The 27,540-nt window shown below is 44.6% G+C and overlaps 1 protein-coding gene across 3 annotated transcripts in view; it reads left to right on the top strand.

The window, feature by feature from the left end:
* The window catches only part of RPA1 (replication protein A1), a 44,061-nt gene extending 19,963 nt beyond the window's left edge, over positions 1-24,098 (top strand). The window contains exons 6-19 of one of the 3 annotated variants that reach the window (XR_010838295.1): positions 3,856-3,948; positions 6,218-6,350; positions 7,531-7,633; positions 9,199-9,267; positions 9,414-9,606; positions 9,765-9,904; positions 10,359-10,507; positions 14,242-14,374; positions 16,585-16,761; positions 17,293-17,400; positions 20,251-20,337; positions 21,630-21,704; positions 22,778-22,931; positions 23,538-24,097. Coding sequence is in view for 2 of the 3 variants with exons in the window: in XM_067021881.1 (XP_066877982.1) it covers positions 3,856-3,948; positions 6,218-6,350; positions 7,531-7,633; positions 9,199-9,267; positions 9,414-9,606; positions 9,765-9,904; positions 10,359-10,507; positions 14,242-14,374; positions 16,585-16,761; positions 17,293-17,400; positions 20,251-20,337; positions 21,630-21,704; positions 23,538-23,618 (1,541 nt within the window). In the remaining variant the exon portion in view is untranslated. Of the gene's footprint in view, positions 1-3,855; positions 3,949-6,217; positions 6,351-7,530; positions 7,634-9,198; positions 9,268-9,413; positions 9,607-9,764; positions 9,905-10,358; positions 10,508-14,241; positions 14,375-16,584; positions 16,762-17,292; positions 17,401-20,250; positions 20,338-21,629; positions 22,621-22,777; positions 22,932-23,537 lie in introns of those variants that run through there. The other 2 variants (XM_067021881.1, XM_059046717.2) reach the window with 2 other exon arrangements.
* Positions 24,099-27,540: the final 3,442 nt, after the last annotated feature.

Genomic DNA, 27,540 nt, shown 5'->3' with positions numbered 1-27,540 from the left:
GGTAAGCAATTCTCCAGTTCTCTGTGGGCACCAGCTGGGTCTCCTACAATTCAATTTAGTTCTGACACTAGCTACCTGGAGTTAGCCTCAGATTTCACAGGGTAAGGGCTCAGTTCCACTGGACTGCCTCCACCCCTCACCCCCGCTCCCCTTCAGTCCAGAGTCCAGGCTGGGACTTTCCTGGTGGCGCAGTAGTTAAGAATCCGCCTGCCAATGCAGGGGACATGGGTTTGAGCCCTGGTCCGGGAAGATCCCCCGTGCCGAGGCGCAACTAAGCCCGTGCTCCACAACTGCTGAGCCTGTGCTCTAGAGCCCGCAAACCACAACTACTGAGCCCACGCTCCGCATCTACTGAAGCTTGCATCTCTAGAGCCCGTGCTCCACAACAAGAGAAGCCACCGCAATGAGAAGCCCGCGCACCGCAATGAAGAGTAGCCCCCGCGCACCGCAGCTAGAGAAAGCCCGCGTGCAGCAACGAAGACCCAATGCAGCCAAAATTAAATAAATAAAATTTTTTTAAAAAAGTAAGTCCAGGTTGTTATCTGTGCTTCTGACCAACTGGCTATAAATTGTAGCTTCCTACAACTCCCTTCTCAGGTTCAATTAGAGTGATTTGCTAGAGTGGCTCACAGAACTCAGAGAAACAATTTACTTACTAGATTACCGGTTTATTACAAAGGCTGTAACTCAGGAACAGTGAGGTCGAAGGGCAGGCGTAAGGCGAGGTATGGGGAAAGGGGTGCAGAGCTTCCATGCCCTCAGGGTGTGCCGTCTGCCTCGGACCTTCATGTGTTCACCAACAGAGGCTCCCCAAATCCTGCCCTTTGGGATTTTTATGGAGGCTTCCTTACTTGGGCATGATTGATTGAATCATCGGTGATTAGTTCTACCTCCAGCCCCGCTAGCAGTTATTTTGAATAATGTCAGTCTCCCAAAAGGGGAAGAAGAGAAAAATGAAGTGGGAAGAAAGGGTGCCAGCCCTTTAAATCCCTGGAAAGCACTTCAGCAGAGGGCTTAGGGCTTGCAACACTGGAGGAAGCAACAGCAATGGTCACTGTCTCTTTGCACCTCTGTGATCAGAAGCAGCATTCACAGCACAGATCCCCAGTATCTGGAGGACGGGGTCCTTTCTGCCCACCTCAGTTCCAGAAACTGTGCAGGCTGCTCCAGGAACAGGTCCACTGCTGTGTGCCACATGGCTGAGGGGTGGGGAGTGGGTAGCTGTTCCTGTGCTAAGGGCTGGTATTGGTGGAAATTCACCAACCAAGCCTTCCCCTGAAGTTGCAAACCTTCTATAGACTTCTGAATTCAAAGTAGTTATAACAGACGAATTCTGCCGGTGCAGTTGTAGTCTAGGTTGAGAGAGAGATTCCTGGTGCTTCCTACTCTGCTGTCTTTCCAGAATCCTTTCAACAGTGATTATCTCTTGATAATAACTTTTATCTTCTTGTGAAAATATATAGGAAAACCCAATGAAATCAGAAAAATTTAATTACTTTAAACAAGAGAGACAATAATAGTTGAGAAAAAAAGTCAAAGAATCATCAAATCACTGACTCGAGAAGGCTTGTCTGCCCCTCCATCAAGTCAAATAAACATAAACTTAGAGGGAGTTCCCTGGTGGTCCAGTGGTTAAGACTCTGTGCGCTCACTGCTGAGGGCCCGATTTCAATCTCTGGTCTGGGAACTAGGATCCCACAAGCCGTGCAGCACAGCCAAAAAAAAAAAAAATTAGAGCCTCATTGTTCACCAAGATAAATTCCAGATTTGTTTCAAAAATTAAAAAAATGAAACCATTAAAAATAATAAAAACAGGGACCTCCCTGGTGGTGCAGCAGTTAAGAATCCGCCTGCCAATGCAGGGGACACGGTTTCGATCCCTGGTCTGGCAACATCCCACATGCCGTGGAGCACCTAAGCCTGTGCGCCACAGCTACTGAGCCTGCGCTCTAGAGCCTGCGAGCCACAACTACTGAAGCCCACGTCCTCTAGGGCCTGTGTGCCTCAACTGCTGAGCCCCTGTGCTGCAACTACTGAAGCCCATGCGCCTAGAGAGCCCGTGCACTGCTGCAAAGAGTAGCCCCCGCTCGCCGCAACTAGAGAAAGCCTGCACGCAGCAATGAAGACCCAATGCAGTCAAAAAAAAAAAAAAAATTACAGATTTTTTTTCCAACCACTTGGCCCCAATACTGTTTACAGAGCAACTCATCTTTTCCCTACTGATTTAAAAAAAGGTTCACTGTAGAATTTCAGAATGTTCCTTCATAAGACACATTGTCAAACGAGAACAGTCCTCCCAAGCAATCTCATATGACACTCTGTAAATTCAGAGGTAATGGAAAAGTTAAAACGTAAACATAAAAATTCATTGTCAATAATCTTGGCTCTTTTTTCCCTGTAAATGAGTCCTCTCAATTTTTCTCTCTATAGGAAGAATAAATAAACAGTTCTGTTAACCCTTTTAATTTGATGCTAGATTAATTTTACTCTAATGGCACTGTTAACTCTCATTTAGTTGTCCCAGTTAAGAGTAACTTTGGCAGGAGGAAAGGAAATCAGTGTGCAGTGTGCCCATGTGAGTTAGGGCCTTGGAAAACCCAGCAGGAATAAACTCAGTGGTGGAAGAAGCAGAGGCAAGGCGGCAGGCAGGGAGCTTTTCCAGGAGTGCTCACCATGTCGGTTCTCAGAGCTCTCTAGGATTTTCTTTTTTTTTTTTTTTTTTTTTTTTTTTCCGGTACGCAGGCCTCTCATTGTTGTGGCCTCTTCCCTCCCGTTGCGGAGCACAGGCTCCGGACGCGCAGGCGCAGCGGCCATGGCTCACGGGCCCAGCCGCTCCGCGGCACGTGGGATCTTCCCGGACCGGGGCGCGAACCCGTGTCCCCTGCATCGGCAGGTGGACTCTCAACCACTGCGCCACCAGGGAAGCCCTCTAGGATGTGTTTTGAGCTGCACTTGTGTGCTGCAAGCACTCTTAGTGAGCAGCCCAGATTGGGTTGACTTCTACCTTTAGTGCCAATCACAAAGGCAACATCAAATTCCATAAATCTATTATTTTTTAAAATTAAGTGTATTTTTGCGATTTTAACATTCTTCAGTTTCATAAACATTTGCAGAAGGGGTGAGGGGCAAATACTCTTGATGGTGTGGCATTTCTTATTTTCTGCTTGAGAGACATGTTCGTTTCTCCTCCTTTTCCTTTTAATCTTACTGTCTCCCCGCCACAGCTGCTTCTGAACTCCATCCTCATCTCTCCTGCTGTGACAGTTCACTAGCCTTCACAGTACCGAAGGCGCTTTCAACTCTTATTTTCCACCAACTGTCAGTTGCAAAATAAGGTTGCTTTGTTTGGGAGGGAAAGGGTAGAATCCCTTCTGAATGTCTTCTTTCCCTTTGAAGCAGGAGCACTTCAGAGACAATTGAACTGCTTTTAGGTTTTTGTTACCACCCAGCTTTTTCTTCTGATAGATCCTGCCGTGAACACAGTTCTGTTGATAACATCGATTTGTTGCTATGGAAATAGTGGTAATGTCACAGATTCATTTCAGTGACTTTACTTCAGGTTCACGAGGGAGAAATGGGCAAGGCTTTAGGGGAGAACCTCATTAAAACCAAAAGCTATCAATTATAAGCAGGTGAAAGGTAAATGGAGCCAACCTTTTAGGCAATGAAAACATAAGTGTGAACCCCTAGCACATTCGCTGCATGCAGTTGAGTGCCCCAGCATGAATTCCAACCCACAAGAGTCTTTGACAAAATCACAAATTTACAGTTTCTCAGAGTATTTCTTCTACTTAAGTTTAAGTCTCTTAACCCAAATTACTTGCACTAAAATGGTCTTTCTCTTTTGATCACTAGGACATGGACAACAGCCAGTAGTTCCTCCTCCAGTCTTAGCAGCGAGTCCACCAGCCAGCAGGCCCCAGCAACAGAGTGGGAGCTCAGGAGTGGGTAAGGCTGCCACATGAGGATGCATGCTGATTGTGGGTGGCAGGCTTTCGAATGATGGTTTGAAATTTAATCTGAGACTAAAGGGAGTTTTCAAAATGCTGTTCATGACAGTTGCTTCTTGCAAAGAATAATTCCAGTTCTTCTTGGCATTATTGTAAAGTGTGTGATTGAAAAAATGATTAAAGACTGTCTTTTAAAGATAATATGCTTTTTTAAAAAAAAAAATCGGAATGATACACTGTTCTTTGTTAACAGTTTATCTGGTAGTTTCTCACTTAACACCCTCTTGACTTTGTGAATTACGTACCTTTTAAATTCTCGCCTTTTAACTCTTTAGGGTCCACTTATTAAATTTGGCTTGTCTGTCTCCAGGTTTCCTATCTGGGGCTCTTGTGGGTATTCATCTTCGCTTGAAGACAGTATCATTTATGTTGGTCATAGGCCCTGCTTCTCTGTCTCCCGGATGAGAAATAGTTTCTTCTTCTTGACTTTCTCTTCAGCAGGTCCTGAGAGGCTGGAACGGGGTCACCTTGTTTACTTTCTGGCCTTTTCTTTAGGAACCTCCTCATGCGGGATGTCCCGCTGAAAATTATGATGCGTAGAGCTTGGCTGGAATTTATTTTTAGAGTTTCTTTTTTCTGTCCCAGCTTCACATACACCACCTATTCCCCTCCCCTCAACTATTAGTTTCTATTTCTCAATACTAAGATTCTAAGAAAAGCAGGGTTAAGACGTCACTAATGTTTCTGTGGAAGTTGCAGGACATCGGTCTTTTTCCCCATTAGTCTTTGATGTTTTTATCTGCCTTGCAGGAGCTAGCTGTCTTCTATCTATCTCCCTTTCTGAGTGGATCTATTTATACAGAACTCTCAAATTATGTACTGTTGAAGGGGGGTGGTAGAATAGATTATCTAAAACGGTAAATACCCTAAAAGTCACCTCCTTAGGCTAAAATACAAATAGTATGTTATTCTTCTTCCCAGCACCCCCCCCACCCCTACAGATTTATCTTTCCAGTTGTCTATCTTTGGCTTATATTGAGATTGATTTTTAAAAATCAGTTAACATTCCCTAAACACATAACTGGGTACTGAAAGGAAAAGGACTGAAAGTGTATGGAAGGGAGGCTGCCTGCCAGCATGATAACTGGATGTGTGTGTGTTTTATATAATTGTGTATTGTATACTAGGTACCTATATACACACACACATAAATATTCTGCAGAGTATGTGTGCTTCCTTGTGTCACCTTGAGGTAATTGTTACTGTTGTGTGTGTCGTCGTTTCTTGACTCCCCAGTTAGAAGAGAAAATTTGAAGCTCTGGGACCGTGGATGTATATTTTTTTACTAAGTGCTACAAATGCCTAGAATAGTGCAGTACGGGCTGTGGAAACTCAATAAATAAATGCCAAGTAATGGAAGATTTACATTTCTAGCCAGATGCCATTCTGAAGAAATGTTTTGATATAGAATATATGAAATCATTGGACTAAATTATCTTTTCTGAATTTGGAGGTTGAAGCTTTATAGAAAGAGTGTGCATGTAAAAGATTTCATCTGCTTATAGGCTTTATGTAATTACGTATCCTTCCCAAGTGCAAGCCAGCGTCTTAGGCTTGGATAAAGGAGTCAAGAAGGGGTCACGAAAGCCAGCCACCTACTCGTCTTGAACCGAAAACTGATTCTTGCCCTTTGCTCCCGACTAAACCCAATCCCATAAACTTCATTCTAGACGTTCCGTGCCTGTAAGACCAGTTGAGAACTGGGAGTTTTCTGGGGATGTTTTGAGGCGATATATTTGTGATAGGTATCCTTCACCTCAGATGGTTCACCCACTGTGTCCCTTAATTCCTAGCGTTTCCTTTTGCTTTTTCTCTTAAGCAACTAGTGACTTGTCATCAGTTTTACCAGTCAAGAAGGTTGATTTTCTTTTTCTGAGCCATTATCCTGCTTGTTGATACACGGGAAAAGATTAAGAGGGTTCACCTCCGAAATAGCAGTGTCTGGATTCATTACCATTATTATCTTGACCTCAGGGCGTAAGTCAGCAGATACCGTCGTGAACATCTGTGTGCCCAGCCTTCCTCCTAGATCTGCCTCTAGCCTCCTGTTTCAGTCTCTGTTTGGTGTCCAAATCTCTTGATTATTTAAAAGGAAGAACTGTCTCTCTCATCTTGTATGATGTCACTAGTAATTGAGAGTTCTTGCAAACCTTACTATAAAATTTAAATAAAATAATGATTGTCCTTCTTTGTGTTTGTTTTGAAAGGTTCCACCGTATCTAAGACTTTTGGTGCCTCAAAGACATTTGGAAAACCTGGAGGTACCAGCCTAGGGAACAGCTCCGGGGGAACACAGGCGAAAGTGGTACCCATTGCCAGCCTCACCCCGTACCAGTCCAAGTGAGTTATTTCATGGAATAAGTTTAGAAGGGACTTAGAACAGAATACAAGAGGTTATTATAGGCTCTTGAGTTACTTATCTGTGAACTTCAGGATTACCACACATAAAATAGGTTTCCTCCTTTTTTTTTTTTTCCTAGAGGGGGAGGAGATCAAATTGTGGCAACCTTTAACTCTCAATAAAAGAATGGCAAAGAGAGCAATCATCCATAGCCTATGGAATTTCATTCGTTTTAAAAGAACTTGAAATTTAAAAGATTTAATGTTTCAGGAATCAGTTGGTAGTCCTTATGAGTAAGAATAAATTTTCTAATTCAGAAGGTATTTCATCTTATCATATAAATAGGTGACTTTTAGTCTAAAAATGATTACTCTGATTTAGTTGGCTAAAAGAATCTGTGCTCTTTGTATTAACCATAGTAATATAACCTGAACAGATATTTCTTTTATATGACTTCTTTCCATTCAAAATTAATTTTAGCTGTGTAAAATTAGTGAGTACTTGTTTCAGAATTCTTTCAGTTATGTTTTTGTTCGTTCTTCAATTCTCTGCAATATAGGGAAGATCTGTTCCCCTGTGAAATAATGAGTAAGGTAGCTAATGTACCCACAGCACCTACATTCAGGAAGGACACTAGGACTGGATGTCAGACCTTGTGCCTCCTTTTTTAGTGGCCTCTGTCTGAGGTCATAGTGCTTGAAGGTGTTTTCTTTTGGTGCCTGAACCAACACCGCGTTCCATACCCCCTGTGTTTATATTCAGTGTGTCTTGGAAACGAGACAGAAGTTTGACATCAGTTATATCAGTTCCCATGATTGAAAATAGTGGCAAAATATAATTGCTGGTATTACTGCATTTTCTAGCTTAGAACCTTTCATTAAGGGGATAGTGTTGCCTTGGTGATGCTTTTTGGAGGAGGGAGAGCGTTCATAAATTTACTCATTTGACAGGAGAATGAGTCAGTGTTAAATCACCTTGTGTGTTTTACTATTTGCTTATTCTACAGACTGTCAAACCTGGATGTCATCGTGGGGTTTTAATTAGCTGGATTAAAATACAGCTTACACTGAAAAATGGAATATGCATAAGATAAGAAAGGCTATAAGAGGATGATAGGGAACCTTTCAGATCTTTCCCAAGTAAGACTCCAAACACTAATATAATCTATTTGGTTTTTAGGTGGACTATTTGTGCTCGTGTTACCAACAAAAGTCAGATCCGTACCTGGAGCAATTCCCGAGGGGAAGGGAAGCTTTTCTCTATAGAACTAGTTGATGAGAGTGTGAGTATTTGTCAAGTGGGGAAAGAGGAGTCTTTGACTCTGAGAAACAGAGGGCTCATCTCTGTGCGGGCCTATGAGGTGAAAAACAGTAGTAAGCCAAGAAGAAACACGATTCTTCTTGTTTTTCCTCTATTGTAGTCTTCTGATGCTGTCTGGGGGCAAAGGGTTAAAGTCATAAATAAAATCCTTGATCTCAAACGAAAGCCTTTGTAGCAATGGAAATTAGTTTTCTAAAGTTAAGCAGCCTCACAGGCAGGAGAAACCAGAGACACTGTCTGACTTGCTGGCAGGCTTAGTCGAAGCCCCAGGGGGTTATGTCTGCTTAGGAGCCAAGTGGAGCTTTGGGCCACAGCAGAAGGCATGCAGCAGCCTTGATATGTGATAAGTGATCAGTTTTGTGGGAGGTGGATTCTGGCTGTGCAGACACTGTACGCTTTTCTTTTTTTAACAAAATAAATTTATTTATTTATTTTGGGCTGCGTTGGGTCTTCACTGCTGCACACGGGCTTTCTCTAATTGTGGAGAGCGGGGGCTACTCTTCGTTGTGGTGCACAGGCTTCTCATTGCCATGGCTTCTCTTGTTGCGGAGCACGGGCTCTAGAGCGCAGGCTCCGTAGTCGTGGCACACAGGCTTAGTTGCTCCACAGTATGTGGGATCTTCCCAGACCAGGGATCGAACCGTTGTCCCCTGCATCGGCAGGCGGATTCTCAACCACTGCGCCACCAGGGAAGTCCCTCTGTATGCTTTTCTTAAACAAGACCAAAGCATGATGAAGAGACGAAAAATCCACGTTGTGGAGTCTCCACAAGGTCTTGTCATGCTATTTCTCTGTCCATTAGTTTTGTTTATAACTCCTAATGTATACTTCAAGCATTCTTTTCAAACTGCTACATATTTCCTATTTGTTCAAACCTCTAACGGGGCCGAAAAAAAAACAGTTGGTTTGTTTTTATTTTTGTTTGTTTGTTTGTTTATCGAAGATGGGATAATACCCTAAAATGTATTGATTGTGAGGGCAGAATTGGTGTCAGAACCTAATTTTTTTTTACCAGATTATTGGTCTCATCTGTCATTTGGCTAAAAATTCAGCTGTTAATTTAAGTTTCTTCTCCATTTGTAGCATTTTGACTGATGGAAAAGTAAAAGTGAAAATCCAATCACAAGCACCTTGAAAGTATGACTTGTTTTTGACATTTTTGGCAGTGACTCCTGAGTATGAAGTAATTCCTCGCTGGGTGCACACGTGAGGGAAGCTGGTGAATCACGGCGGCTCAGCGCACTTCCCTGGGGGCTTCAGTCGTGTCACTCAGTGTTCGAACATTTTTATTTATTTATTTATTTAGGTTTCTAACTTGAGGTTAATGAAGCACAGTTACTGGATCAACCAGTTAAACTTGGGTTGTTTCATCAGGGTTACTAACTTGAATATGGGACTGTGAACTGTGTGTTTCTGGGGTGACTGTGCTACCGCTTTAAAGGTGTCATTTTGACACTAAGATGTACTGTTTTTCACTGGTAAAACTTGAACTCCCCAATTCTAACCTGTTCTCGCACGCTTCTGCAGGGCGAAATCAGAGCGACTGCTTTCAATGAGCAAGCGGACAAGTTCTTTCCTCTTATTGATGTGAACAAGGTACAGTAGCATGGAGTCTAGAACGGGAACAGCCGAGCGGTGGAGTGAGGGGATGCTGTCTGTTGGAGAGCTGTGTGGTCTGTAAAGGGTTTTTATATCCGATTCGGTGGCCTATCCCACGTCCCATAGCTTGGCCTCTTTTACAGGTCTATTACTTCTCTAAAGGCACCCTGAAGATCGCCAACAAACAGTTCACAGCCGTCAAAAATGACTATGAGATGACCTTCAATAATGAGACTTCTGTCATGCCCTGTGAAGATGGTCATCATCTACCCACAGTTCAGTTTGATTTCACAGGGATTGGTGACCTAGAGAACAAGTCTAAAGACTCACTTGTAGGTAAGTATGTGGGCGAGAATGAAGAGAGTGGTGATTATTAGTTCTGTTTGCAACATATAGGGGAGGCATGAGACTTCAGTGCTTGCTGTCCAACCTCTGGTCATGCTGTAATGGGAGCCTTGACCATCTCTTGCTAAAACGTTGTGCCTGTGTTTTAGACATAATCGGGATCTGCAAGAGCTATGAAGATGTCACTAAAATCACAGTGAAGTCTAACAACAGAGAAGTCTCTAAGAGGAATATCTGTTTGATGGACATGTCAGGGAAAGTGGTGAATGCTACTCTGTGGGGAGAAGATGTGAGTACCTGCGTTGAGTGGTCAGAGCATGTGCAGAGAGGCGAAGACGTAAAGAGCTTCTAGGGTGGTGGTCTTGGCCTGGAAGCTGTGGGGCTTTGGCCATGTCGGCTGTGTAGACCCTTCCTAATGAAGGGTTCGACTATCTGGGGAGTATTTTTTTTTTTTTTTGGGGGGGGGGAAGTATTTGAAAACCTTTATTGGATTTACTTCTGTGAGATTTGCTATGATTTAGATTTTACATAGTGAAACGTTCTTTCCTTTAATTCTCGATTAGTTTTGATGTGTCTCTGAGCAGATTCTTGTGTGTGAGGTTCTCTTGTATAGATTCCATGTGCCATTTATTGCATTCACTCTACTGTTGGCTGTTTCCCTTGTTTTCTGTAAAAATGTTCTGTGCGTTCTTCCTGCTAGTGACCATTGTTTGTATTTGTTTCGTGTCTTTGTTGTTATGCAGGCTGATAGATTTGATGGTTCTAGACAACCCGTGATGGCTATCAAAGGAGCCAGAGTTTCTGATTTTGGTGGACGGAGCCTCTCTGTACTGTCTTCAAGTACCGTCATTGTGAACCCTGACATCCCAGAGGCCTACAAGCTTCGTGGATGGTAGGTTTTATGGGGCTAAACACAAGGGTTATTTGAGCCTTTGGAGAAGAGCTTGTTCTTTTGGTTCCCATGATCGGTATATGAGCTGTCTGCCAAGCAGAGAGCTTCGTTTCTGGGTGGAGCAGTGCCTGTATTTCTTGGAGACATTGTGCCTTCTGAAAGGATGGCTCTAAAGCCCTTCAACTGACAGACCTGTAATCCCATGACGAACCTGGAGAGTCGCAGGGAGCGATTAGGACGGGAATGCTGCCTGGCGACCTTGATCCTGCGAAGCAGGTGAGGCTGGTGGTAGCAGCTGTATGGTGAAGCTCCGTGAGCGGAGGCGTCTTTCTTTTCATGACTCAAAGCTGTGGGCTTCTGCGGCATCGGGGGAGAGAGTGCTTCTTGTTCTGTCCAGTCTCTGGTGCCGATTGCATCTTCTGGTATGTATTCACTGGACTCTGATCCAGTGCGGTGGGCAAAATGGGCCTTTGTGGGCATTGTGTTGTTATTCATGAAGCACTTGGGGGATGAGGAGAGCCTACTAAAATCTCCTTGCTATGCCTAGCTGTTTAGGGTGTTAAAACTCTGCCTTAAAAGAGCACTTCAGGGGCTTCCCTGGTGGCGCAGTGGTTGAGAGTCCGCCTGCCGATGCAGGGGACGCGGGTTCGCGCCCCGGTCCGGGAAGATCCCACATGCCGCGGAGCGGCTGGGCCCGTGAGCCATGGCCGCTGAGCCTGCGCGTCCGGAGCCTGTGCTCTGCAACGGGAGAGGCCATAACAGTGAGAGGCCCACGTACCTCAAAACGAACAAACAAACAAAGCACTTCACGGCTTCCTTGGTGGCGCAGTAGCTAAGACTCCGCCTACCAATGCAGGAGACACAGGTTCGAGCCCTGGTCCGGGAAGATCCCACATGCCGTGGAGCAGCAAAGTCCGTGCACCACAACTACGGAGCCTGTGCTCTACAGCCCATGCTCCGCAACAAGAGAAGCCACCGCAGTGAGAAGCCCGCGCACTGCAATGAAGTAGCCCCCCAACTCGCCACAACCAGAGAAAGCCTGCACGCAGCAATGAAGACCCAACGCAACCAAAAATAAATAAACAAATAAATAAATTTATTTTTTTTAAAAAAAAAGAGCACTTCAAACTGAAGCATGGTATGCAAGCATTGATGTGGTCAGGGAAAGCCCTGAAACTAGCTTGAGCTTAAATAATTTGTGTAGCTGCGGTCACAGGGAGGGGTGTGTTGGTTTCCAACCATGTCTTAGAGTTTGAGTGACTAAGGAATTAGCTCCTATTACATACTCCCCACTTTTGTTTGAGCCTAATGTGAACCAGTTGCACTAGTATTTGAATAGTTTCATGAAATATCTACTGGCATGACCATGTCACTTAAGCCAGCCTTGTGCATGTGGTCCCTGTGGATCTGTATTTAACTCTTCTGGTAGCTGGCATTGCATTATAAGGGAAGGCCCATTTGTTAATAACCTGACCAGACGTAATCACAGCTTTGGTTTGTTCTTATTGCTTGATTTTCTTTCAGGCTCTGGAGCTCGACCCCAGTTTAATTGCGTACCCACATTAAGGTCTTCATATTTTTCTTGTCGATAACTGTGATCCCAGTCAACATAAAAAGACATGGCTGCCTCTAGAACAAAAGAACTTGGCATTGATCAAAGAGAAGCTCAGTGTGCACGTCCCACTAGGCAAGGACTGGAGCTGTTTAGATCTTGGTTGCAGTGATGTGGAGTTTTTACTATAAGAAGGGCTGTCTCTCTCCTTGCTCTGATGACTCTGGATAGCTATCTTCGGTGGAAAATGTCTCCTTGGAGGTTTTTTTTTTTTTTTTTCAGTATGAGGGCCTCTCACCGTTGTGGCCTCTCCTGTTGTGTAGCACAGGCTCCGGACGCGCAGGCTCAGCGGCCGTGGCTCACGGGCCCAGCCACTCCGCAGCATGTGGGATCTTCCCGGACCGGGGCACGAACCCGTGTCCCCTGCATCGGCAGGTGGACTCTCAACCACTGCGCCACCAGGGAAGCCCTCCTTGGAGTTTTTGAAACCGTAAACTCATGTAGCTAGTTGTGGTGAAACAGATTTATGGACCTTGCTGTGCCTCTGTGACAGATTTAGCCACTGATCTGACAGAACAAAAAGGCAATTGTCTGCAGCTTAGGGCAGCATCCATTCTGTTCCATGCTCTCTTTTTAAGGAGCCTGTTCTGTATGTGGTTACTTCTAGTTATTCTTCTTTTGGGTGACATTGGCATGCTTTTAATCTCAGACTGACTCTTCCCTGCCACAAGTATGTTTCTGAGACACTTCCTTTTGGGCCCCCTTTCCTTCATATTAGCTGATATGTGATCAAGAAATGTAATCAATTTTATAATTTAACATAAATTAATTTCAACTTCAATAACGGCATAAATGGGGCTTCCCTGGTGGCGCGCCCAGTGATTAAGGATCCGCCTTCCAATGCAGGGGACGTGGGTTCGATCCCTGGTCCAGGAAGATCCCACATGCCGCGGAGCAACTAAGCCTGTGTGCCACAACTACTGAGCCTGCGCCCTAGAGCCCGTGAGCCACAACTACTGAGCCCGTGTGCCACAACTACTGAAGGCCGCGTGCCTAAAGGCTGTGCTCCACAAAAAGAGAAGCCACAGCAATGAGAAGCCCGCGCACCACAACAAAGAGTAGCCCCCGCTTGCTGCAACTAGAGAAAGCCCCCGTGCAGCAACAATGACCCAACACAGCCAAAAATAAAATTAAAAAAAGAAAATAACTTAAAATATATATATATATTGGCATGAGTAAAATCTCGCTAAGAAGGTAAATCTACAAGGAAACAGATAAATACCTTCTAATAAATTACTTTGAATCATATAATCTTTTGACATTATACCAGGCTTAAAAGATCTTTCACCATGGGAACACTTTTTGCTACCCTGTTAAAATATGTCAGCTGTCCCTTTCTATCCTGATACATTTCAGTGATGATAAAAATGCAGCTGCTGAGCAAGAATGAGCATCAGTAGCCCAAAGAACTATACCACAGCTCGCCATTGTTGCTTTTTTTGTTACTTTCCCGGTTACTGTTTTTAGGCCTTGGGCCCTCCGGCCAGTGTTGATATGCAAGGCTAATTTAATAAAAGGTTCTGTGGTAGTTGGGCACTGTCTTTCTTGACCACTGGGGGGCATCAAAGCAATTGAGATAAAGAGGTCATTCCCTTTCTTCAGTAGACTTAAGGTACAATGAGGAAGATACTACCATCAGCTCACTTGGCCATGACCTATGAAAGTTGGGTGGGGGTGCTTCCCTGGTGGCGCAGTGGTTAAGAATCCGCCTGCCAATGCAGGGGACGCGGGTTCGAGCCCTGGTCCGGGAAGATCCCACATGCCGTGGAGCAACTAAGCCCATGCGCCACAACTACTGAGACTGCTCTAGAGACCACGAGCCACAACTACTGAGCCTGCGTGCCACCACTGCTGAAGCCCGTGTGCCACAACTGCTGAAGCCCGCGCACACCTAGAACCCATGCTCCACAACAAGAGAAGCCACCACAATAAGAAGCCCACGTACTGCAATGAAGAGTAGCCTGCTCTCGCCGCACCTAGAGAAAGCCCACGCCACGAAGACCCAACGCAGCCAAAAGAAAGAAAAAAAAGAAGTTGGGTGGGGAGTGGATAGCCCATATATAGGTAGGAACAAGTATCATATTCAATAAGCATATATGGTGCCTGTTACTCTGTTTTTCAGGTTTGACTCGGAAGGACAAGCCTTAGCTGGCGTTTCCATCTCTGATCTAAAGAGTGGAGGAATAGGAGGGAGCAACACCAACTGGAAAACTTTATATGAGGTTAAATCAGAGAACTTGGGCCAAGGTGACAAGGTATCCACATTCCTAACTTTCTTCACAAAAGCATGTAAAATGTGCGAGACAGTAGTTTTCAGATCCCATTTCTGGTCCCAGCTGTTAGACCTTAATTCAGAGCTATGAGTCTTACCTGGGGCTCTGCCCAGAGCATGGTGTGATGGTTGGGGATCCCAGCCAGAATGAAGGAGCTGTGCTTTCTAACAGGAGTATGTTACATCCCTCAGGTAGGTTGAGGCAGAAAGATGTTCAGGCTTTGACTTAGAGGGTTGTGTAGTTCTCAGAGGGATCTTAGCGAAGTGGTAGTAATCAGGTTGTGTATTTTATGAACTGCCTTCAGGTCCATATTTCTTTTCTCTGATTGTTCCTGCCAACTGAAATGCCTGTATACCAAGCCTCCAAGAAGGTGGCTTTTGAGATTATAGCTCACACCGAGCATTAGTCCGTCTCAGCATCAGACATCGGGCGGTTCACATGTGCCCTCACTGGCTGTAGAATATTAACGTCTCGTGGGCTGAGCGCTGCTGGTATTCTCTGACAAGAATGGCTCTGGTATTTGACTCTAGTTGCAACTTCCCTTTCAATGTTTGTATTTAATGACCCTCCTCCCATCGTAATCTAAACCTGTATTCTGTCAGCAGTTCAATATTTAAATCATTTATTTCTCCATTATGCTCCCCAAACCAGTAATTCCTGCTTTATTATTTTCATATTATACAATATAGTTTTTATTCCTTACTGTCTCATTTCGCTATACTCTCCTATTCATCATTGTCAATGACTGCACTTCACAATGCTCTTATACAGCATCCTGAGAAGGAAACGCTGGACAGATCTGTGTCTCTTGTCAACCAGTTTCTTTCTTAGATCTAGGGGTAGACAGTATGTAACAAGAAATCCAGCCTAGAGAGTACCTGTTCGCACCCCGACTTTCAAGTCACACTTTGAATCTGGACCTTACCTGGAAATACAGAACCATCCTTCAGGCATTCTCCTCAGAGACTCCCCTTCTCTAGGGCCTTTTAGGGTGAGGATTTGCCCAGCCTCTTTAAACATCCACCGTATTGTTTTGCCTCTTCTGTTCTGAAACATCAGGAAGCCCCAGAGGCTGCTGACCTGGCCCTGAATTGAGTACACCCAGAGGGAACTGCTTGCCCCCCAAAATTATTCATCCCGTATGCTTTCCATGAGAGTTAAAAGGCAAAGCAAATAGCAACATAAAGCCCATGCACGTGACTCGGCCCTTGCTACACTTACTTATCAGTGACGTCTCCACTTTGAAGACACTTGTTCAGTCTTTTTGCGTTCTGAATTTGATAACTTAGACCAGGGGTTCACAAACAGGCCCACGGGCCATATCCAGCCTGCTGCCTGCTATAAATACAAGTGCATTGAAACCAGCCACCCGTTCTCATCGCCATACTGTCTGTGGATGATCTTGCACCACAGCAGCAGGGTGACTGACTGCAACAAAGACTGTGACCCAATCGCTTGTAAAGCCTGAATTAGTTACTGTCTAACTTTTTGCAGAAAAAGCTTGCCGACACCTGGCCAAATAGAGATAAAGTTGAATCTAGACGCTAGAAATCATTGCTGTTGTTTTGTTTGTTTTTTTTTTCCGGTACGCGGGCCTCTCACTGTTGTGGCCTCTCCCGTCACGGAGCACAGGCTCCGGACGCGCAGGCTCAGCGGCCGTGGCTCACGGGCCCAGCCGCTCCGTGGCACGTGGGATCTTCCCGGACCGGGGCACAAACCCGTGTCCCCTGCATCAGCAGGCGGACTCTCAACCACTGCGCCACCAGGGAAGCCCTGCTGTTGTTCTTAACGTGGGAGGAATGGTTGAACATAACTGTGCTAGATTTTACTGCATTCCTCTGTATTTCCTGGTTCTGTTACCTTTGGAGGGTCAGAGGAACAGGAGGAACAAGTCTTTGTCTCTTGAAGTCTTTGTCTTTCATATAATCTGTTTCAGTTTTAATTAATTTAGTCTAATTTAGAATTCTTTTATTGTTAAGGAATAATATGCTTTATAACTTGGTTTATTACCTTCATGGGTTTTATAATCAGCACAAATGACTTCTAAAACTATAGAATGAATTATTCCCAGTAATCACATTGTGATCATGAGAATTAGAATATGTAAACACATACCCCTCATGTGGAAGGGCAAGTCCAGTCCTGAACATAGGCCTGTGCTCTGTGTCTCATGTCACTCTTTTCTCCGGAAGCCCGACTATTTTAGCTCTGTGGCGACAGTGGTGTACCTTCGCAAAGAGAACTGTATGTACCAGGCCTGCCCAACTCAGGACTGCAATAAGAAAGTGATTGATCAACAGAATGGATTGTACCGCTGCGAGAAGTGTGACAGTGAATTTCCCAATTTCAAGTACCGCATGATCCTGTCAGTAAGTAGAATGGGGGGGTGAGGACCACTGTGGTGTTTCCCGAGTCCCTACCAAGTGCCTGGCATTGTCTCTTAGGTCAGGCTTCCAAATTGTCTGGGATGCCAGCGGTGACTGACAGCTGTCTTATGGAGTGCCTCCTGGTGACTGAAGGATGTACAGTTTAAAATGCAGAGGACCTTGGTGGCTTGTTCAAAACCTTTAGTCCAAAGGCCATCGTGGCTGGAGGGCCACTGAGTCGATTGTGCCCAGATTCTGTGTCTGAAGGAGAGTTTAGTTGGGCTGGATCTCCACTGAGATCTGAAATCACACATCCACACCACATCGTGTTCCTGCTGTGATCCAAACTTACATTTTGAGCTTCTTTCTTGGATACTTTTTACACTCTTTGGAAAGAGTATGGCATATATAGTGGAAATGGTTTTTTCCCTAGAAATTATTTTAATGAGTAGAAAAAGTTAATCTCCCAGTCTCCTTAATGTGTCTTCCTTTTATTATTTCTTTGCTGAAATAATGTAGAGTTGTGTTTTTTAGGTAAATATTGCTGATTTTCAAGAGAATCAGTGGGTCACATGTTTCCAGGAGTCTGCAGAGGCCATCCTTGGACAAAGCACTGCTTATCTTGGGGAGTTAAAAGAGAAGGTCAGCTGCGTCTTGTATTATTACTGTAATAGTTCCCATGCTGTAACACCCATTTTTTGCCCTTGAATATTTTTTGGTTAGTTACTTTTGGGTGTTGTATAGTTTCTCACTGATGATTATTTGACAGCTCATCCGATTCTGTCTAATTGTGTCCACCTTGGATGTGCTAACAATGAGGCATGAAGTAATGTACAGAAAATGCTTTAAAAACAGCACTTTCCAGCATTTTTTTCTCCGGTTCCTGTTAGAGCACATCAAGAGTTGGGGTACCTGCAATCACTTGAGATCTGGAAGGTGTCTTCTGAAATAAGCTGAAGTACAGTTGTGCCCTCTTTTTTTGAGTCTGTGTTGGTCTTTAAGTCCACTGTGGTTTATCCATTACGGTTTATCCCGGGACATTGAATAGTTCCCTGTGCTACAGTAAGACCTTGTTATCCATTCTGAATGTAATAGTTTACATCTACTAACCCCAAACTCCCAGTCCATCCCTCTCCCCCCACCTCTCCCCACCTTGGTAACCACAAGTCTGTTCTCTATGTCTGTGAGTCTGTTTCTGCTTTGTAGATAGGTTCATTTGTGTGATATTTTAGATTCCACATGTATGGTATTTGTCTTTCTTTTTCTGACTTATTTAGTATGATAATCTCTAGTTGCATCCATGTTGCTGCAAATGGCATTATTTCATTCTTTTTTATGGCTGAGTAGTATTCCATTGTGTATATGTACCACATCTTTATCCATTCCAGATGTGCCTTTTTAATGTAATAAACAGTTTTCTGAAAAGTTGAATCAAATCCTGGTTTAAATTCACGTATAAGGTACTTGCTTATTTCATGTTGTCAGATGGAATTCTTATGAAGTAACTTTCTTTCATAAGATAACTTTCTCCATTGCATTTTTATAAATTAGTATTTTCACACATTAGTTTTTTTTTTTTTTTTTTTTTTTTTTTTTTTTTTGTGCTAGGCGGGCCTCTCACTGCTGTGGCCTCTCCCATTGCGGAGCGCAGGCTCAGCAGCCATGGCTCACGGGCCCAGCCGCTCCGCGGCATGTGGGATCTTCCCGGACCAGGGCACGAACCCGTGTCCCCTGCATCGGCAGGCGGACTCTCAACCACTGCGCCACCAGGGAAGCCCAACACACTAGTTTTTAATTTAATTCAGGGAATAGATTACTAATTATCCTAAACTTAAGAAAGGTACTTGCTCAGATAAAACATATAAAGACCAATTAAAGCTATATTTTCTGGGCCACACAGATTAGCATCTATCTGTAGATTTTTCTCCCCTGTTTTCCTCCAAATCGGTTAGGATACTTATAAAAGCCACTAACAAAAAAAAGGATTTATCTTTTGTTTTGGTGTGTGTGTGTTTTTCTCTTCTGTCTTCTATTCTGTCCGTTTAGCTCTGCCCCTGTGTCTCTTTGAAATTGTCCATGAGCTCTCTAAAAATAATCCCAACAAGCTCTTTTACAGAAATAACTGGAATTGACTTTAAAAGTATGATGGTATCTTTAATCTGTTTTGCCTGGTCCTCTATTTTCATATCAGATTTTAAGGCTCGAGGCAGCCTTTCAGGATTTTTTATGAGCTTATTACATTTGGCTGGTTTCACTGCCAGTGAATGAGGACCTATAGAAACTCTTCCCTCAGGAACCATGATATTCTTGGAGTATGCGCTCCATGCTTTCACTGATCTTGAAAGAATGATGGCAGCTGGTATGATTTTCTGAAGGTTTAACACACTGTTTTATTTACATACCCGAAAGCCTGAGGACTTTATGTGTGTGTGTAGTAACCTTTACACAAAACAGTTCTATATATAATAAAGTTATTTTCATGTTTCAAGTGGCTTGCAAAGATAATACTTGACTGATATGAACTGTTTTTTAAAAAGTTCTTGTACATTTATTTTATGCATATTTATAGTAAATGCTTTCTCTGATCCCTGTTTACCAGACTTTTTTTTTCAATTCAGCAGCTTAATCAAATAGTATTTGAGGGGCCAGAGAAAGAGGGAGAGAGGAGTATCGTTTTTAAACTTTTTCCCTAACTTTTGCCTACTTTTCCTGCTTGAACTTTTTTCTTGAGTGTGTCCTCCCATTCTTAATTTGTGATGAAGATGCTGAGCCTCAGATGTATTCCATCACAGACTTTTATTTTTTAATTTTTAATTTTTTTTTTTTTTTACGGTACGCTGGCCTCTCACTGTTGCGGCCTCTCCCGTTGTGGCGCGCAGGCCCAGCGGCCACGGCTCACGGGCCCAGCCGCTCCTCGGCACGTGGGATCCTCTCGGACCGGGGCACGAACCCGTGTCCCCCGCATCGGCAGGCGGACTCTCAACCACTGCGCCACCAGGGAAGCCCCGTCACAGACTTTTAAAGTTGAGAAATGCGTTTCCTAAGAGTGTTTCCGTTTTTTTTTTTATCGTGGTAAAATATACATAAAATTTACCATTTTAACCATTTTTAAGTGTAAGTTCAGTGGCATTAAATACGTTCACATTGTTGTGCAACCATCACCGTCATCAAGCTCGAGAACTTTTTCATCCTCCTAAGCCGAAACTCTGGACCCATTAAACATGAACTCTCCACTGCCCCTGGCAGCCGTCATCCCACGTTCCGTCCCTATGAATTTGAGTACTCTAGGTAGAGTATTTTAATTTTTAATAAAATTCTACCTAAACAGTTTTATGTGACGAAATGTCACCTTAGTCATTCCTAAGAAATTTTAAACCACTGGGGGTGATCATTTTCTCAAGGATTTTCCTCGAAGTCCTTTCAGAAATCTTAGGGACATTTTCAGATGGTCTCGTAGTTTCCATGCCTACAGTTTTACTTCTGTTTTTGCAGAACGAGCAAGCATTTGAGGAAATTTTCCAGAATGCCAACTTTAGGTCTTTTACATTCCGGATCAGGGTCAAATTGGAGACCTACAATGTAAGTAACATCACCCGAGGTGCAGGAGGGTTAGCGGTGGGGAACTGCTGTTTGTCACCCCCAGCGACATTATAGTGTTAACTGTCAGCTCCTTGCTTACTGTGTTCCAGACCCAACACTAAGCACCCTGCATTTATTACTCATTGAATCTTCCCAGCACTTGGTTTGGGTTCTAAAGTCAGTATGTGAAACAAAGACCATATGTAGTTAAAATTGCCTTGAAAATTCCTTAAATTGCTCATAACATCATACGGTCGTAAAGTCACGATGAAACAGCCTCTATTGAGTACTTACTACCTGCCAGATACTGTTCTACACCCTTTACATACATTGTCTTGCTTCATCCTGGCAGTAACCCTATGTGTAGAAACTATTATGAGCCCCGTTTTTACCGGCAAAAAAAATGTAGACATACGGAGAGTGAGTAACTTGCCTAAATTCATATGCTAGCAAGTGGCAGAGCTAATAATGGCACACAGGCAGTCCAACCTCAGAGCTCTGCTCTCAGCCATGCTTAGAAATACGACTGGGTTTAGTCAGTGCAGAGCACACTGTAGTGTGTGAGCCCCTGAGCCGGCCTCACCCCGTTCTGCCTCTGCAGGCAACGTCCAACCTAGTGAACCGGCGAGGGGAGGGAATTCAGAAAACTTCTCTGCTTGCCTCAGGGTTTACTCGTTCTGTTTTATTGTCAGACCTTAACCCTGATGCCTGCTGATAGCTGGGCTTGGTTTTGTGAGCGTTAAATGAGACAGGCACTCCAGATGTCAGTGATAGGATGTCAGGGTGGTGTCGGGAGGGAGGGATGGCACGGTTGCTCGGCCCCCGAGGGGTGTGGACAGGGGAGGCGCAGGGCAGCGAGGCCGCCTCTCTCGGGGCCGAGGTGGGCCCGTGGCAGGCCTCCCTCCTCTGCCGCGGTGCTCCTCCTCTCCGGAGCCAGCTGTGTGGCTTTAGGAAGTCACGTCTTCCCTGGGCTCCCGTTTCCCCCTCTGTAAAGAGAATACATTGAACTTCGTGAGCCCTCTAAGGTCCGTCGCACTCGGAGTCCAGGTTCCTGAGTGTTTGGGAGCACGAGGACCAGGTGAAAGGGGTCTGTGTCTAAGGGAGGCCTTTGTCCACTCTCCCGGCCCCAGAAACTCTGCCCTGGGCTCTCACCGTCATTGCTTCTTTATCGGAATGGCGGAGCTCCCCACCCGGCGTGTCTTTGTGATTTCTCTCCTGCTGGGATCATTGAAACCGTTGCCCCGCGGCCACAGGCTTTCCTTCGTTCCCAAACCGCTTTTCTCTTTTTAAAGGATGAGTCTCGAATTAAGGCCACTGTGATGGACGTGAAGCCCGTGGACTACAGAGAATATGGCAGAAGGTTGATGGTGAGCATCCGGAGAAACGCTGCGGCGATGTGAGCCGAGCCTGCTCACGGGGCAGGAGTTTGTAGACGGAGGGCTAAAGCGAAGTGACCCCCCGCCCCGCCTGACGACTCCGCGTCAGCTGCGCGGTGCACAGTGCCTCTCTGGGGGGGACTAAGCCATCGCGTCTTGTGCGCCCCTGGAACCCACCGGCAGCAGAGGGAAATACGCTCGGGGGGCTGTGGTGGGAACCGTGTCAGGCCTCGGGGTCAGCTGGCGGGGAGGGTAGTACCGGTCACTCCCTCTGTCTTTAGGCTTTTGTCAGTTTTACTAAGATTTCATTATCTTCAACCAGGAATTATGTCACGAGTAATTGGCCCTAAATCTGCAGGCAGTGAAATAATGTATGTAAGTAGGGTTTCCACTTCTCCAGTGGTGACACCTCCACGACTCGGGTCCCTTCTCCAGAGGGAGAGCTGAGAAGTGATGGTGCCGAGGAACCTGGGTGTTTTAGTGGGCGTGTCTTCCCAGAATTCAAAGGCTCTCTTTCTCGAGGCGCCACAGAGTCCTTAGTGCTCGGAATGGCAATAGGGTAGAATTATTAATCAAAGTCATGTCTTTTCTATCTGAAAATATCCTTCCTTCAGGGTCTAATAGACTGAGTCAGATGGGTCTGATATTAATCAAAATTGTCTCTTCTGAGGAAGGCTGATAAGCATTGACTTGCCGTCCCCTAGGGACATCCACGCAACTACAGAGCATTGCTTTAGTTTTCCCTTCAGTTAACGTTGCATTTCGCTTGGTATGCCTTTTCTACCTGTACATATTTCTTGCATTTGTATGTTCCTTTTCTTGATTAAAGCTATGTTAAATAGAAGGGATTTTGAAAGGAGGAGCCCTTTGTTTCCATTGCTTTGTTTAATAAACAGTATATTCTCTGCTTGTGAATCCTACTTTCTTTGAATGCAAAGGGCTCTTGTAACTGGAAAGCAATTAATTAGCCTTCATAATAAATGTTCACTGGGGGGAGATGTTAACTCATTACAAACTCGAAGATTAGTCCAAAGCATGGAGATGATTCTTCCTAATGTTTGCAGCCCTGAAATGCATCATTAAAAGAATGAAAATACCAAAACCAAAAAGCCATTGTGCCCTGGAATGCGGATGATCTGGCACTTTGGGATTTTATTGATGTTTACACAGCAGTCTTAACACCAACCAGGCTTTGAAATGTGAACAGACAGTGAGCTGGTAAGAAAACAGTAATTATGCTACTGGGCTTTTCAGTGGGCAAGAGCATGCTTCCTCTCTGTGTTCCTAATCATATTAATTACCTATCTGGTTGCTGCAGCCCACCGCTTGGCATTTGCTGCACACCTCTCTCCAAGCATCTAGGCAGCGTCTCAGTCTTCCTGCTGCACCAGGCCCTGGTTTTTAACCGGGGCAAGTGGGGCAAGTGGAGGCCCTTGGTGGAGCTGGGGAGTGATCACGTCCTGTCTGTGTCATCCTTAGCTGTCCTCTTTTGGGAGGAACCAGCCGGCGCTAGGCAGGGTGACTCCCATTTCCCAGAACATAGAGCAGCCTTTTCTCAGGCCCGCTAATTGAGCACGTTCTAGTCTCAGAAGATGGCCACTGGGCTGCACTTGATTCTTTGGCCGAGACCTCAACGATTTTTATGGAAGCTCCTTTCTGTCTGACCTTGCGTGTAAAGCACTGACTAGAAAATTATATTCTTCAGCACTCTGGTGGATTGACAAATTGTGGGTTAGAAGTAGCAATCTAGCTTTCAGTCCGGTAATGAGTCTTTTATATCCGAGCATTCCCTTCTTTCCCTATCGCGGCTTCCATCCCGTGAAGAGCACTGACCAACACTGCGACCCTGACGCGTCTCTGGAACATTGTACCAGCCGCCACGCGTTCTCGATGCCCACGCGGTGACCCGAGTACGTCTACGCAGATGCGATTAGAAGTCCACAGGGGATGTTCTGAGATAGGGCGGCTCCCTCAAGGGAGGATGTTTAGCAGATTTCCCTACTAAAAATCAAATCACCAGTAGCGGAGCGTCAGAAATTGGCTCCACTGTTATGCTTTTAAGAGCCTCATGTCCCTAAGGGTTGCCTAAATAGATTCTGGCCCACGGTTCTTAGAATTCTCTTGGAGATAGTTTACCTTGAAAGGCTGTTCGTGTTCTATTTCTCATCTTTCACTTAGAGATCAATGTTTATTTTGCATACACCATGACATCAGCGTTAGGCAATTAGGAAAAAAATCTAATCATTTCACCTTTATTTTAAATGGCTCTTGGATTCCCTCCAGTCTCATTGTGAAGGAGGCAGGGGGAATAAAAGGGTAATAATCTGATTTCTGTCCATATTTTCAGTGTTTTATGCTTTCCATTAAAGTCTTGCTTATCTCCAGTGTGCTTGTTCTGACTTTTTGAACTGCAGGGTCGAAAACTTCCCCTCCCCGACATTTTTTTCCTGAGTGGCCTGTCTTCGAAAAGTATAAATAACATCGATCGTGGTGTTTAATACACTAATGAAACCCATGGTTATTGACTATATAATTAATATACTGTCTAAAAGTGAAGTTTGGTAGCCCAGTATATAAAGGTTTATATATTGATGTGTTTCTTTGGCCATATGCCTTCTAAGGTTTTATTACAGAAAATGAAACTGTTCCATCTCCTCTCCTTGTCACTTGTTAGAAAGCCACTTCTCCCCCCAGTAAATTGATTGTTTCCTTATCTCAAAGAGAGGATTTCCCCCCTCGTATTCCCCCTCCCTTTTTTATGGTTTTGTTAGCTCTTAGTTTTATAATCCACTCTGCTGGTAGAGTTCTGGCTTTCAGAAACACTTTTGGGAATAATCATTTTTTTCCTCAAAAAAGAGAGACTTTAGATGTTTAATTTTCATTGTTTTGAAAAGAAACCTCAACTGAGTATGTTTCATTATTAAGCTGATAAGTATTGTTAATGTCAAGGAAAAAAAGGAGAAGAATGGGTACTTTTAGGACCATTGATTATTTCTTAACACAAGTAATCCATGTTCACTGTAGAAAAGTAACCTGCAGACAAGAAAAAACAAAAAAGAAAATTGTCCCCCCAATCAGCAATAACTGCTTGTATAGCTGACTACTTTTCTCTATACTTGTACGTGTATATAGTTTTAACTTAAAAATAGGATGATATTATGCATACTATTCTGTAACACTTTGTTCCTAGCACTAAAGGATGGACCTCTTTCCTACTTCAATAAAAATAGATCTGTGGGGCTTCCCTGGTGGCGCAGTGGTTGAGAATCCGCCTGCCAATGCAGGGGACGTGGGTTCGTGCCCCGGTGCGGGAAGATCCCACATGCCACGGAGCGGCTGGGCCCGTGAGCCATGGCCGCTGAGCCTGCACATCCGGAGCCTGTGCTCCGCAGCGGGAGAGGCCACAGCAGTGAGAGGCCTGCGTACCTCAAAAAAAAAACTGTGTTTTTTTTTTTTTAGATCTGCATAATTTTAATTAGTATTTGCCTATATGAATGTGTAAATTTATTGAGCCAATTCACCTACTGGATATGTATATTTTCTAGCTTTTTAAATTTTATTTTTATTGAGATATAATTGGCATATAACATTGTATTAGACATACACATACTTTCTAATTGTTATCATAAACTCAGATTTTGATAGGCAGAAGCATTATCCTTTGTTGCACTGTGAAACTGTGTGCCTTCTCTTCTTGTTCTGTACGTTTCTCGGTGCTTTCTTTGCCTCAGTCCAGCGAGAGCTCCTCTGACCCTCCAGGGCTGGCAGGTGATTTGAGCAGGCACTAGAATCCCCTGGAGCAACAGCAGGTAGAAGACCAGGAAGGAGAGGTGCAAGGAAGGGCCAGAGCCACCGGTGGCTTCATCCTACCTACCACATAGACAGGGTTGTGGCTGCGAGAGGAGGCTTGGATCCTCTTGTTCTCTGCTAGAAATGGCCTCTTGAACACATCTGACTTGCTTTATAAATCAACCTGATTCTTTATCTAAAGCTATTAATGAATGATTATTAAAAATCTTTTCATTACATTTGCGATGGAGGTTTCAAGTCATTGAGAAAAGTATGTAACACCTGTCTTCGTTGACCACCTGTGCCACCCTCTCCTTCTAGGTGACTAATTTTGTTGGTTTGTTTGTTTTTGGGCCACACCGCACAGCTTGCGGGATCCTAGTTCCACAACCAGGTATTGAACTCATGCCCTCAGCAGTGAAAAGTACGGAGTCCTAACCACTGGACCGCCTGGGAATTCCCCTAGATGACTTTAAATCAAGATAACCGGGACTTCCCTGGTGGCACAGTGGTTAAGAATCCTCCTGCCAATGCAGGGGACACGGGTTCAATCCCTGGTCCGGGAAGATACCACGTGCCGCAGAGCAACTAAGCCCGTGCGCCACAACTACTGAGCCTGCGCTGTAGAGCTCACAAGCCACAACTACTGAGCCCGTGTGCCGACAGCCCGTGCTCTGCAACAAGAGACGAGAAGCCCATGCACCACAATGAAGAGTAGCCCCCGCTCCCCGCAACTAGAGAAAACCCGCAGGTAGCAACGAAGACCCAGTGCAGCCAAAAAAAAAAAAAAAAAAAAAATCAAGATAACCTTGTCCCCAAGAACTGCAGTCTATTTGGAGCAAGGCTTGGGGCTAAGTAGCAATATCACAACTCAAATTAAAATTCAGTAAATGGAGGGATCACTGGAGACTGGAGTCATCAAAAAAGATTTCACAAAGAATTGGTTGATTTGAGACTCACAAATTGTATCCTTCATTTAGGTCAGGGGCCATCTGATCTATATGGAAAACACATGCAACACCGGCTAACAACCATTCATTCCATATTCACCGCTGGCAGATGAAGCTATGTAGATGCCATGAGAGTTAGGTAGATGGCACCAAAGGAAACTGGGCCCCTGTATGAGTAATGTTTGACCGTGGCTGATGTAGGAGGACTTACCTATTGTGTATTACCTATGGCCAGACCCCAACCCTTGCACTGGGCTTGTCATAAGAGTTTGTGACTCGCCAGTGAACTTATGGCTGTTCTTGAGACCGAACCTACCACCTGGCCATTTTTTTTACAGTCTTCTAGCTTTGTCAGTTTCTTCATGGCTGTCACCTTGGACCCCCTTACTCCTTAGACGTTGATACATCTCCGATGTATACTTTTCAAGAAAGCAGTTTCTTTTTCGGCCTTGAATATAGACCACGTGAAAAACAATCCCACCTGCCTCGTGAGAAATATTTATATCCAATTCTAAAGTAATCGTGTAAACTTGATAATTGTGAGCCAATCTTACAAAATCGTACGTGCTCCCTGGTGTATTACCCAGTTGGTAATTGGAAGTTTGTGCTGTCATTAAAAATGACAGCTTCCTCAGCTAACATTCTCGGTGCTTGTAAAATGCAGATAACTCAGCCTATATTTAACTTGTGTGGTGCAGCTTCCTTTCCATGGTTAGGTAACCAGGCGCTGGTGCCCAGGAAAGCAGGGGAGCTCGCTGCAGGGAACGGCAGCTTTGTGCCAATGAATGCGATACCCCGAAACGGAGTCAGAACAACCAGGACCTTTTAAAAATAAGCCCCGATTGGACTCTCATCTCTCCTCTCACGGTGGACACTGCTGTTCATGTTGAAGTTTATTTATATCTTCAGTCAGCCATGGTACAGAGGTCATTTCTATTGGCCTAAAATTTTAGAGGCTTATGTTTGCTTCGGAAAGCTGATCTCCCCAGCACGTAGGCTTGGAATGCAAAGCTGGTCTCTGTAGAAGCTCTTCTGCCTCCACAGCAAACCACCCCCTACCACTACCACCACCGCCACCAGTTTCTTCC

Source organism: Kogia breviceps, chromosome 19 (assembly GCF_026419965.1).
Source record: "Kogia breviceps isolate mKogBre1 chromosome 19, mKogBre1 haplotype 1, whole genome shotgun sequence".
NCBI lineage: Eukaryota > Metazoa > Chordata > Mammalia > Artiodactyla > Physeteridae > Kogia > Kogia breviceps.
This window is presented reverse-complemented; position numbering and strand designations above follow the sequence as displayed.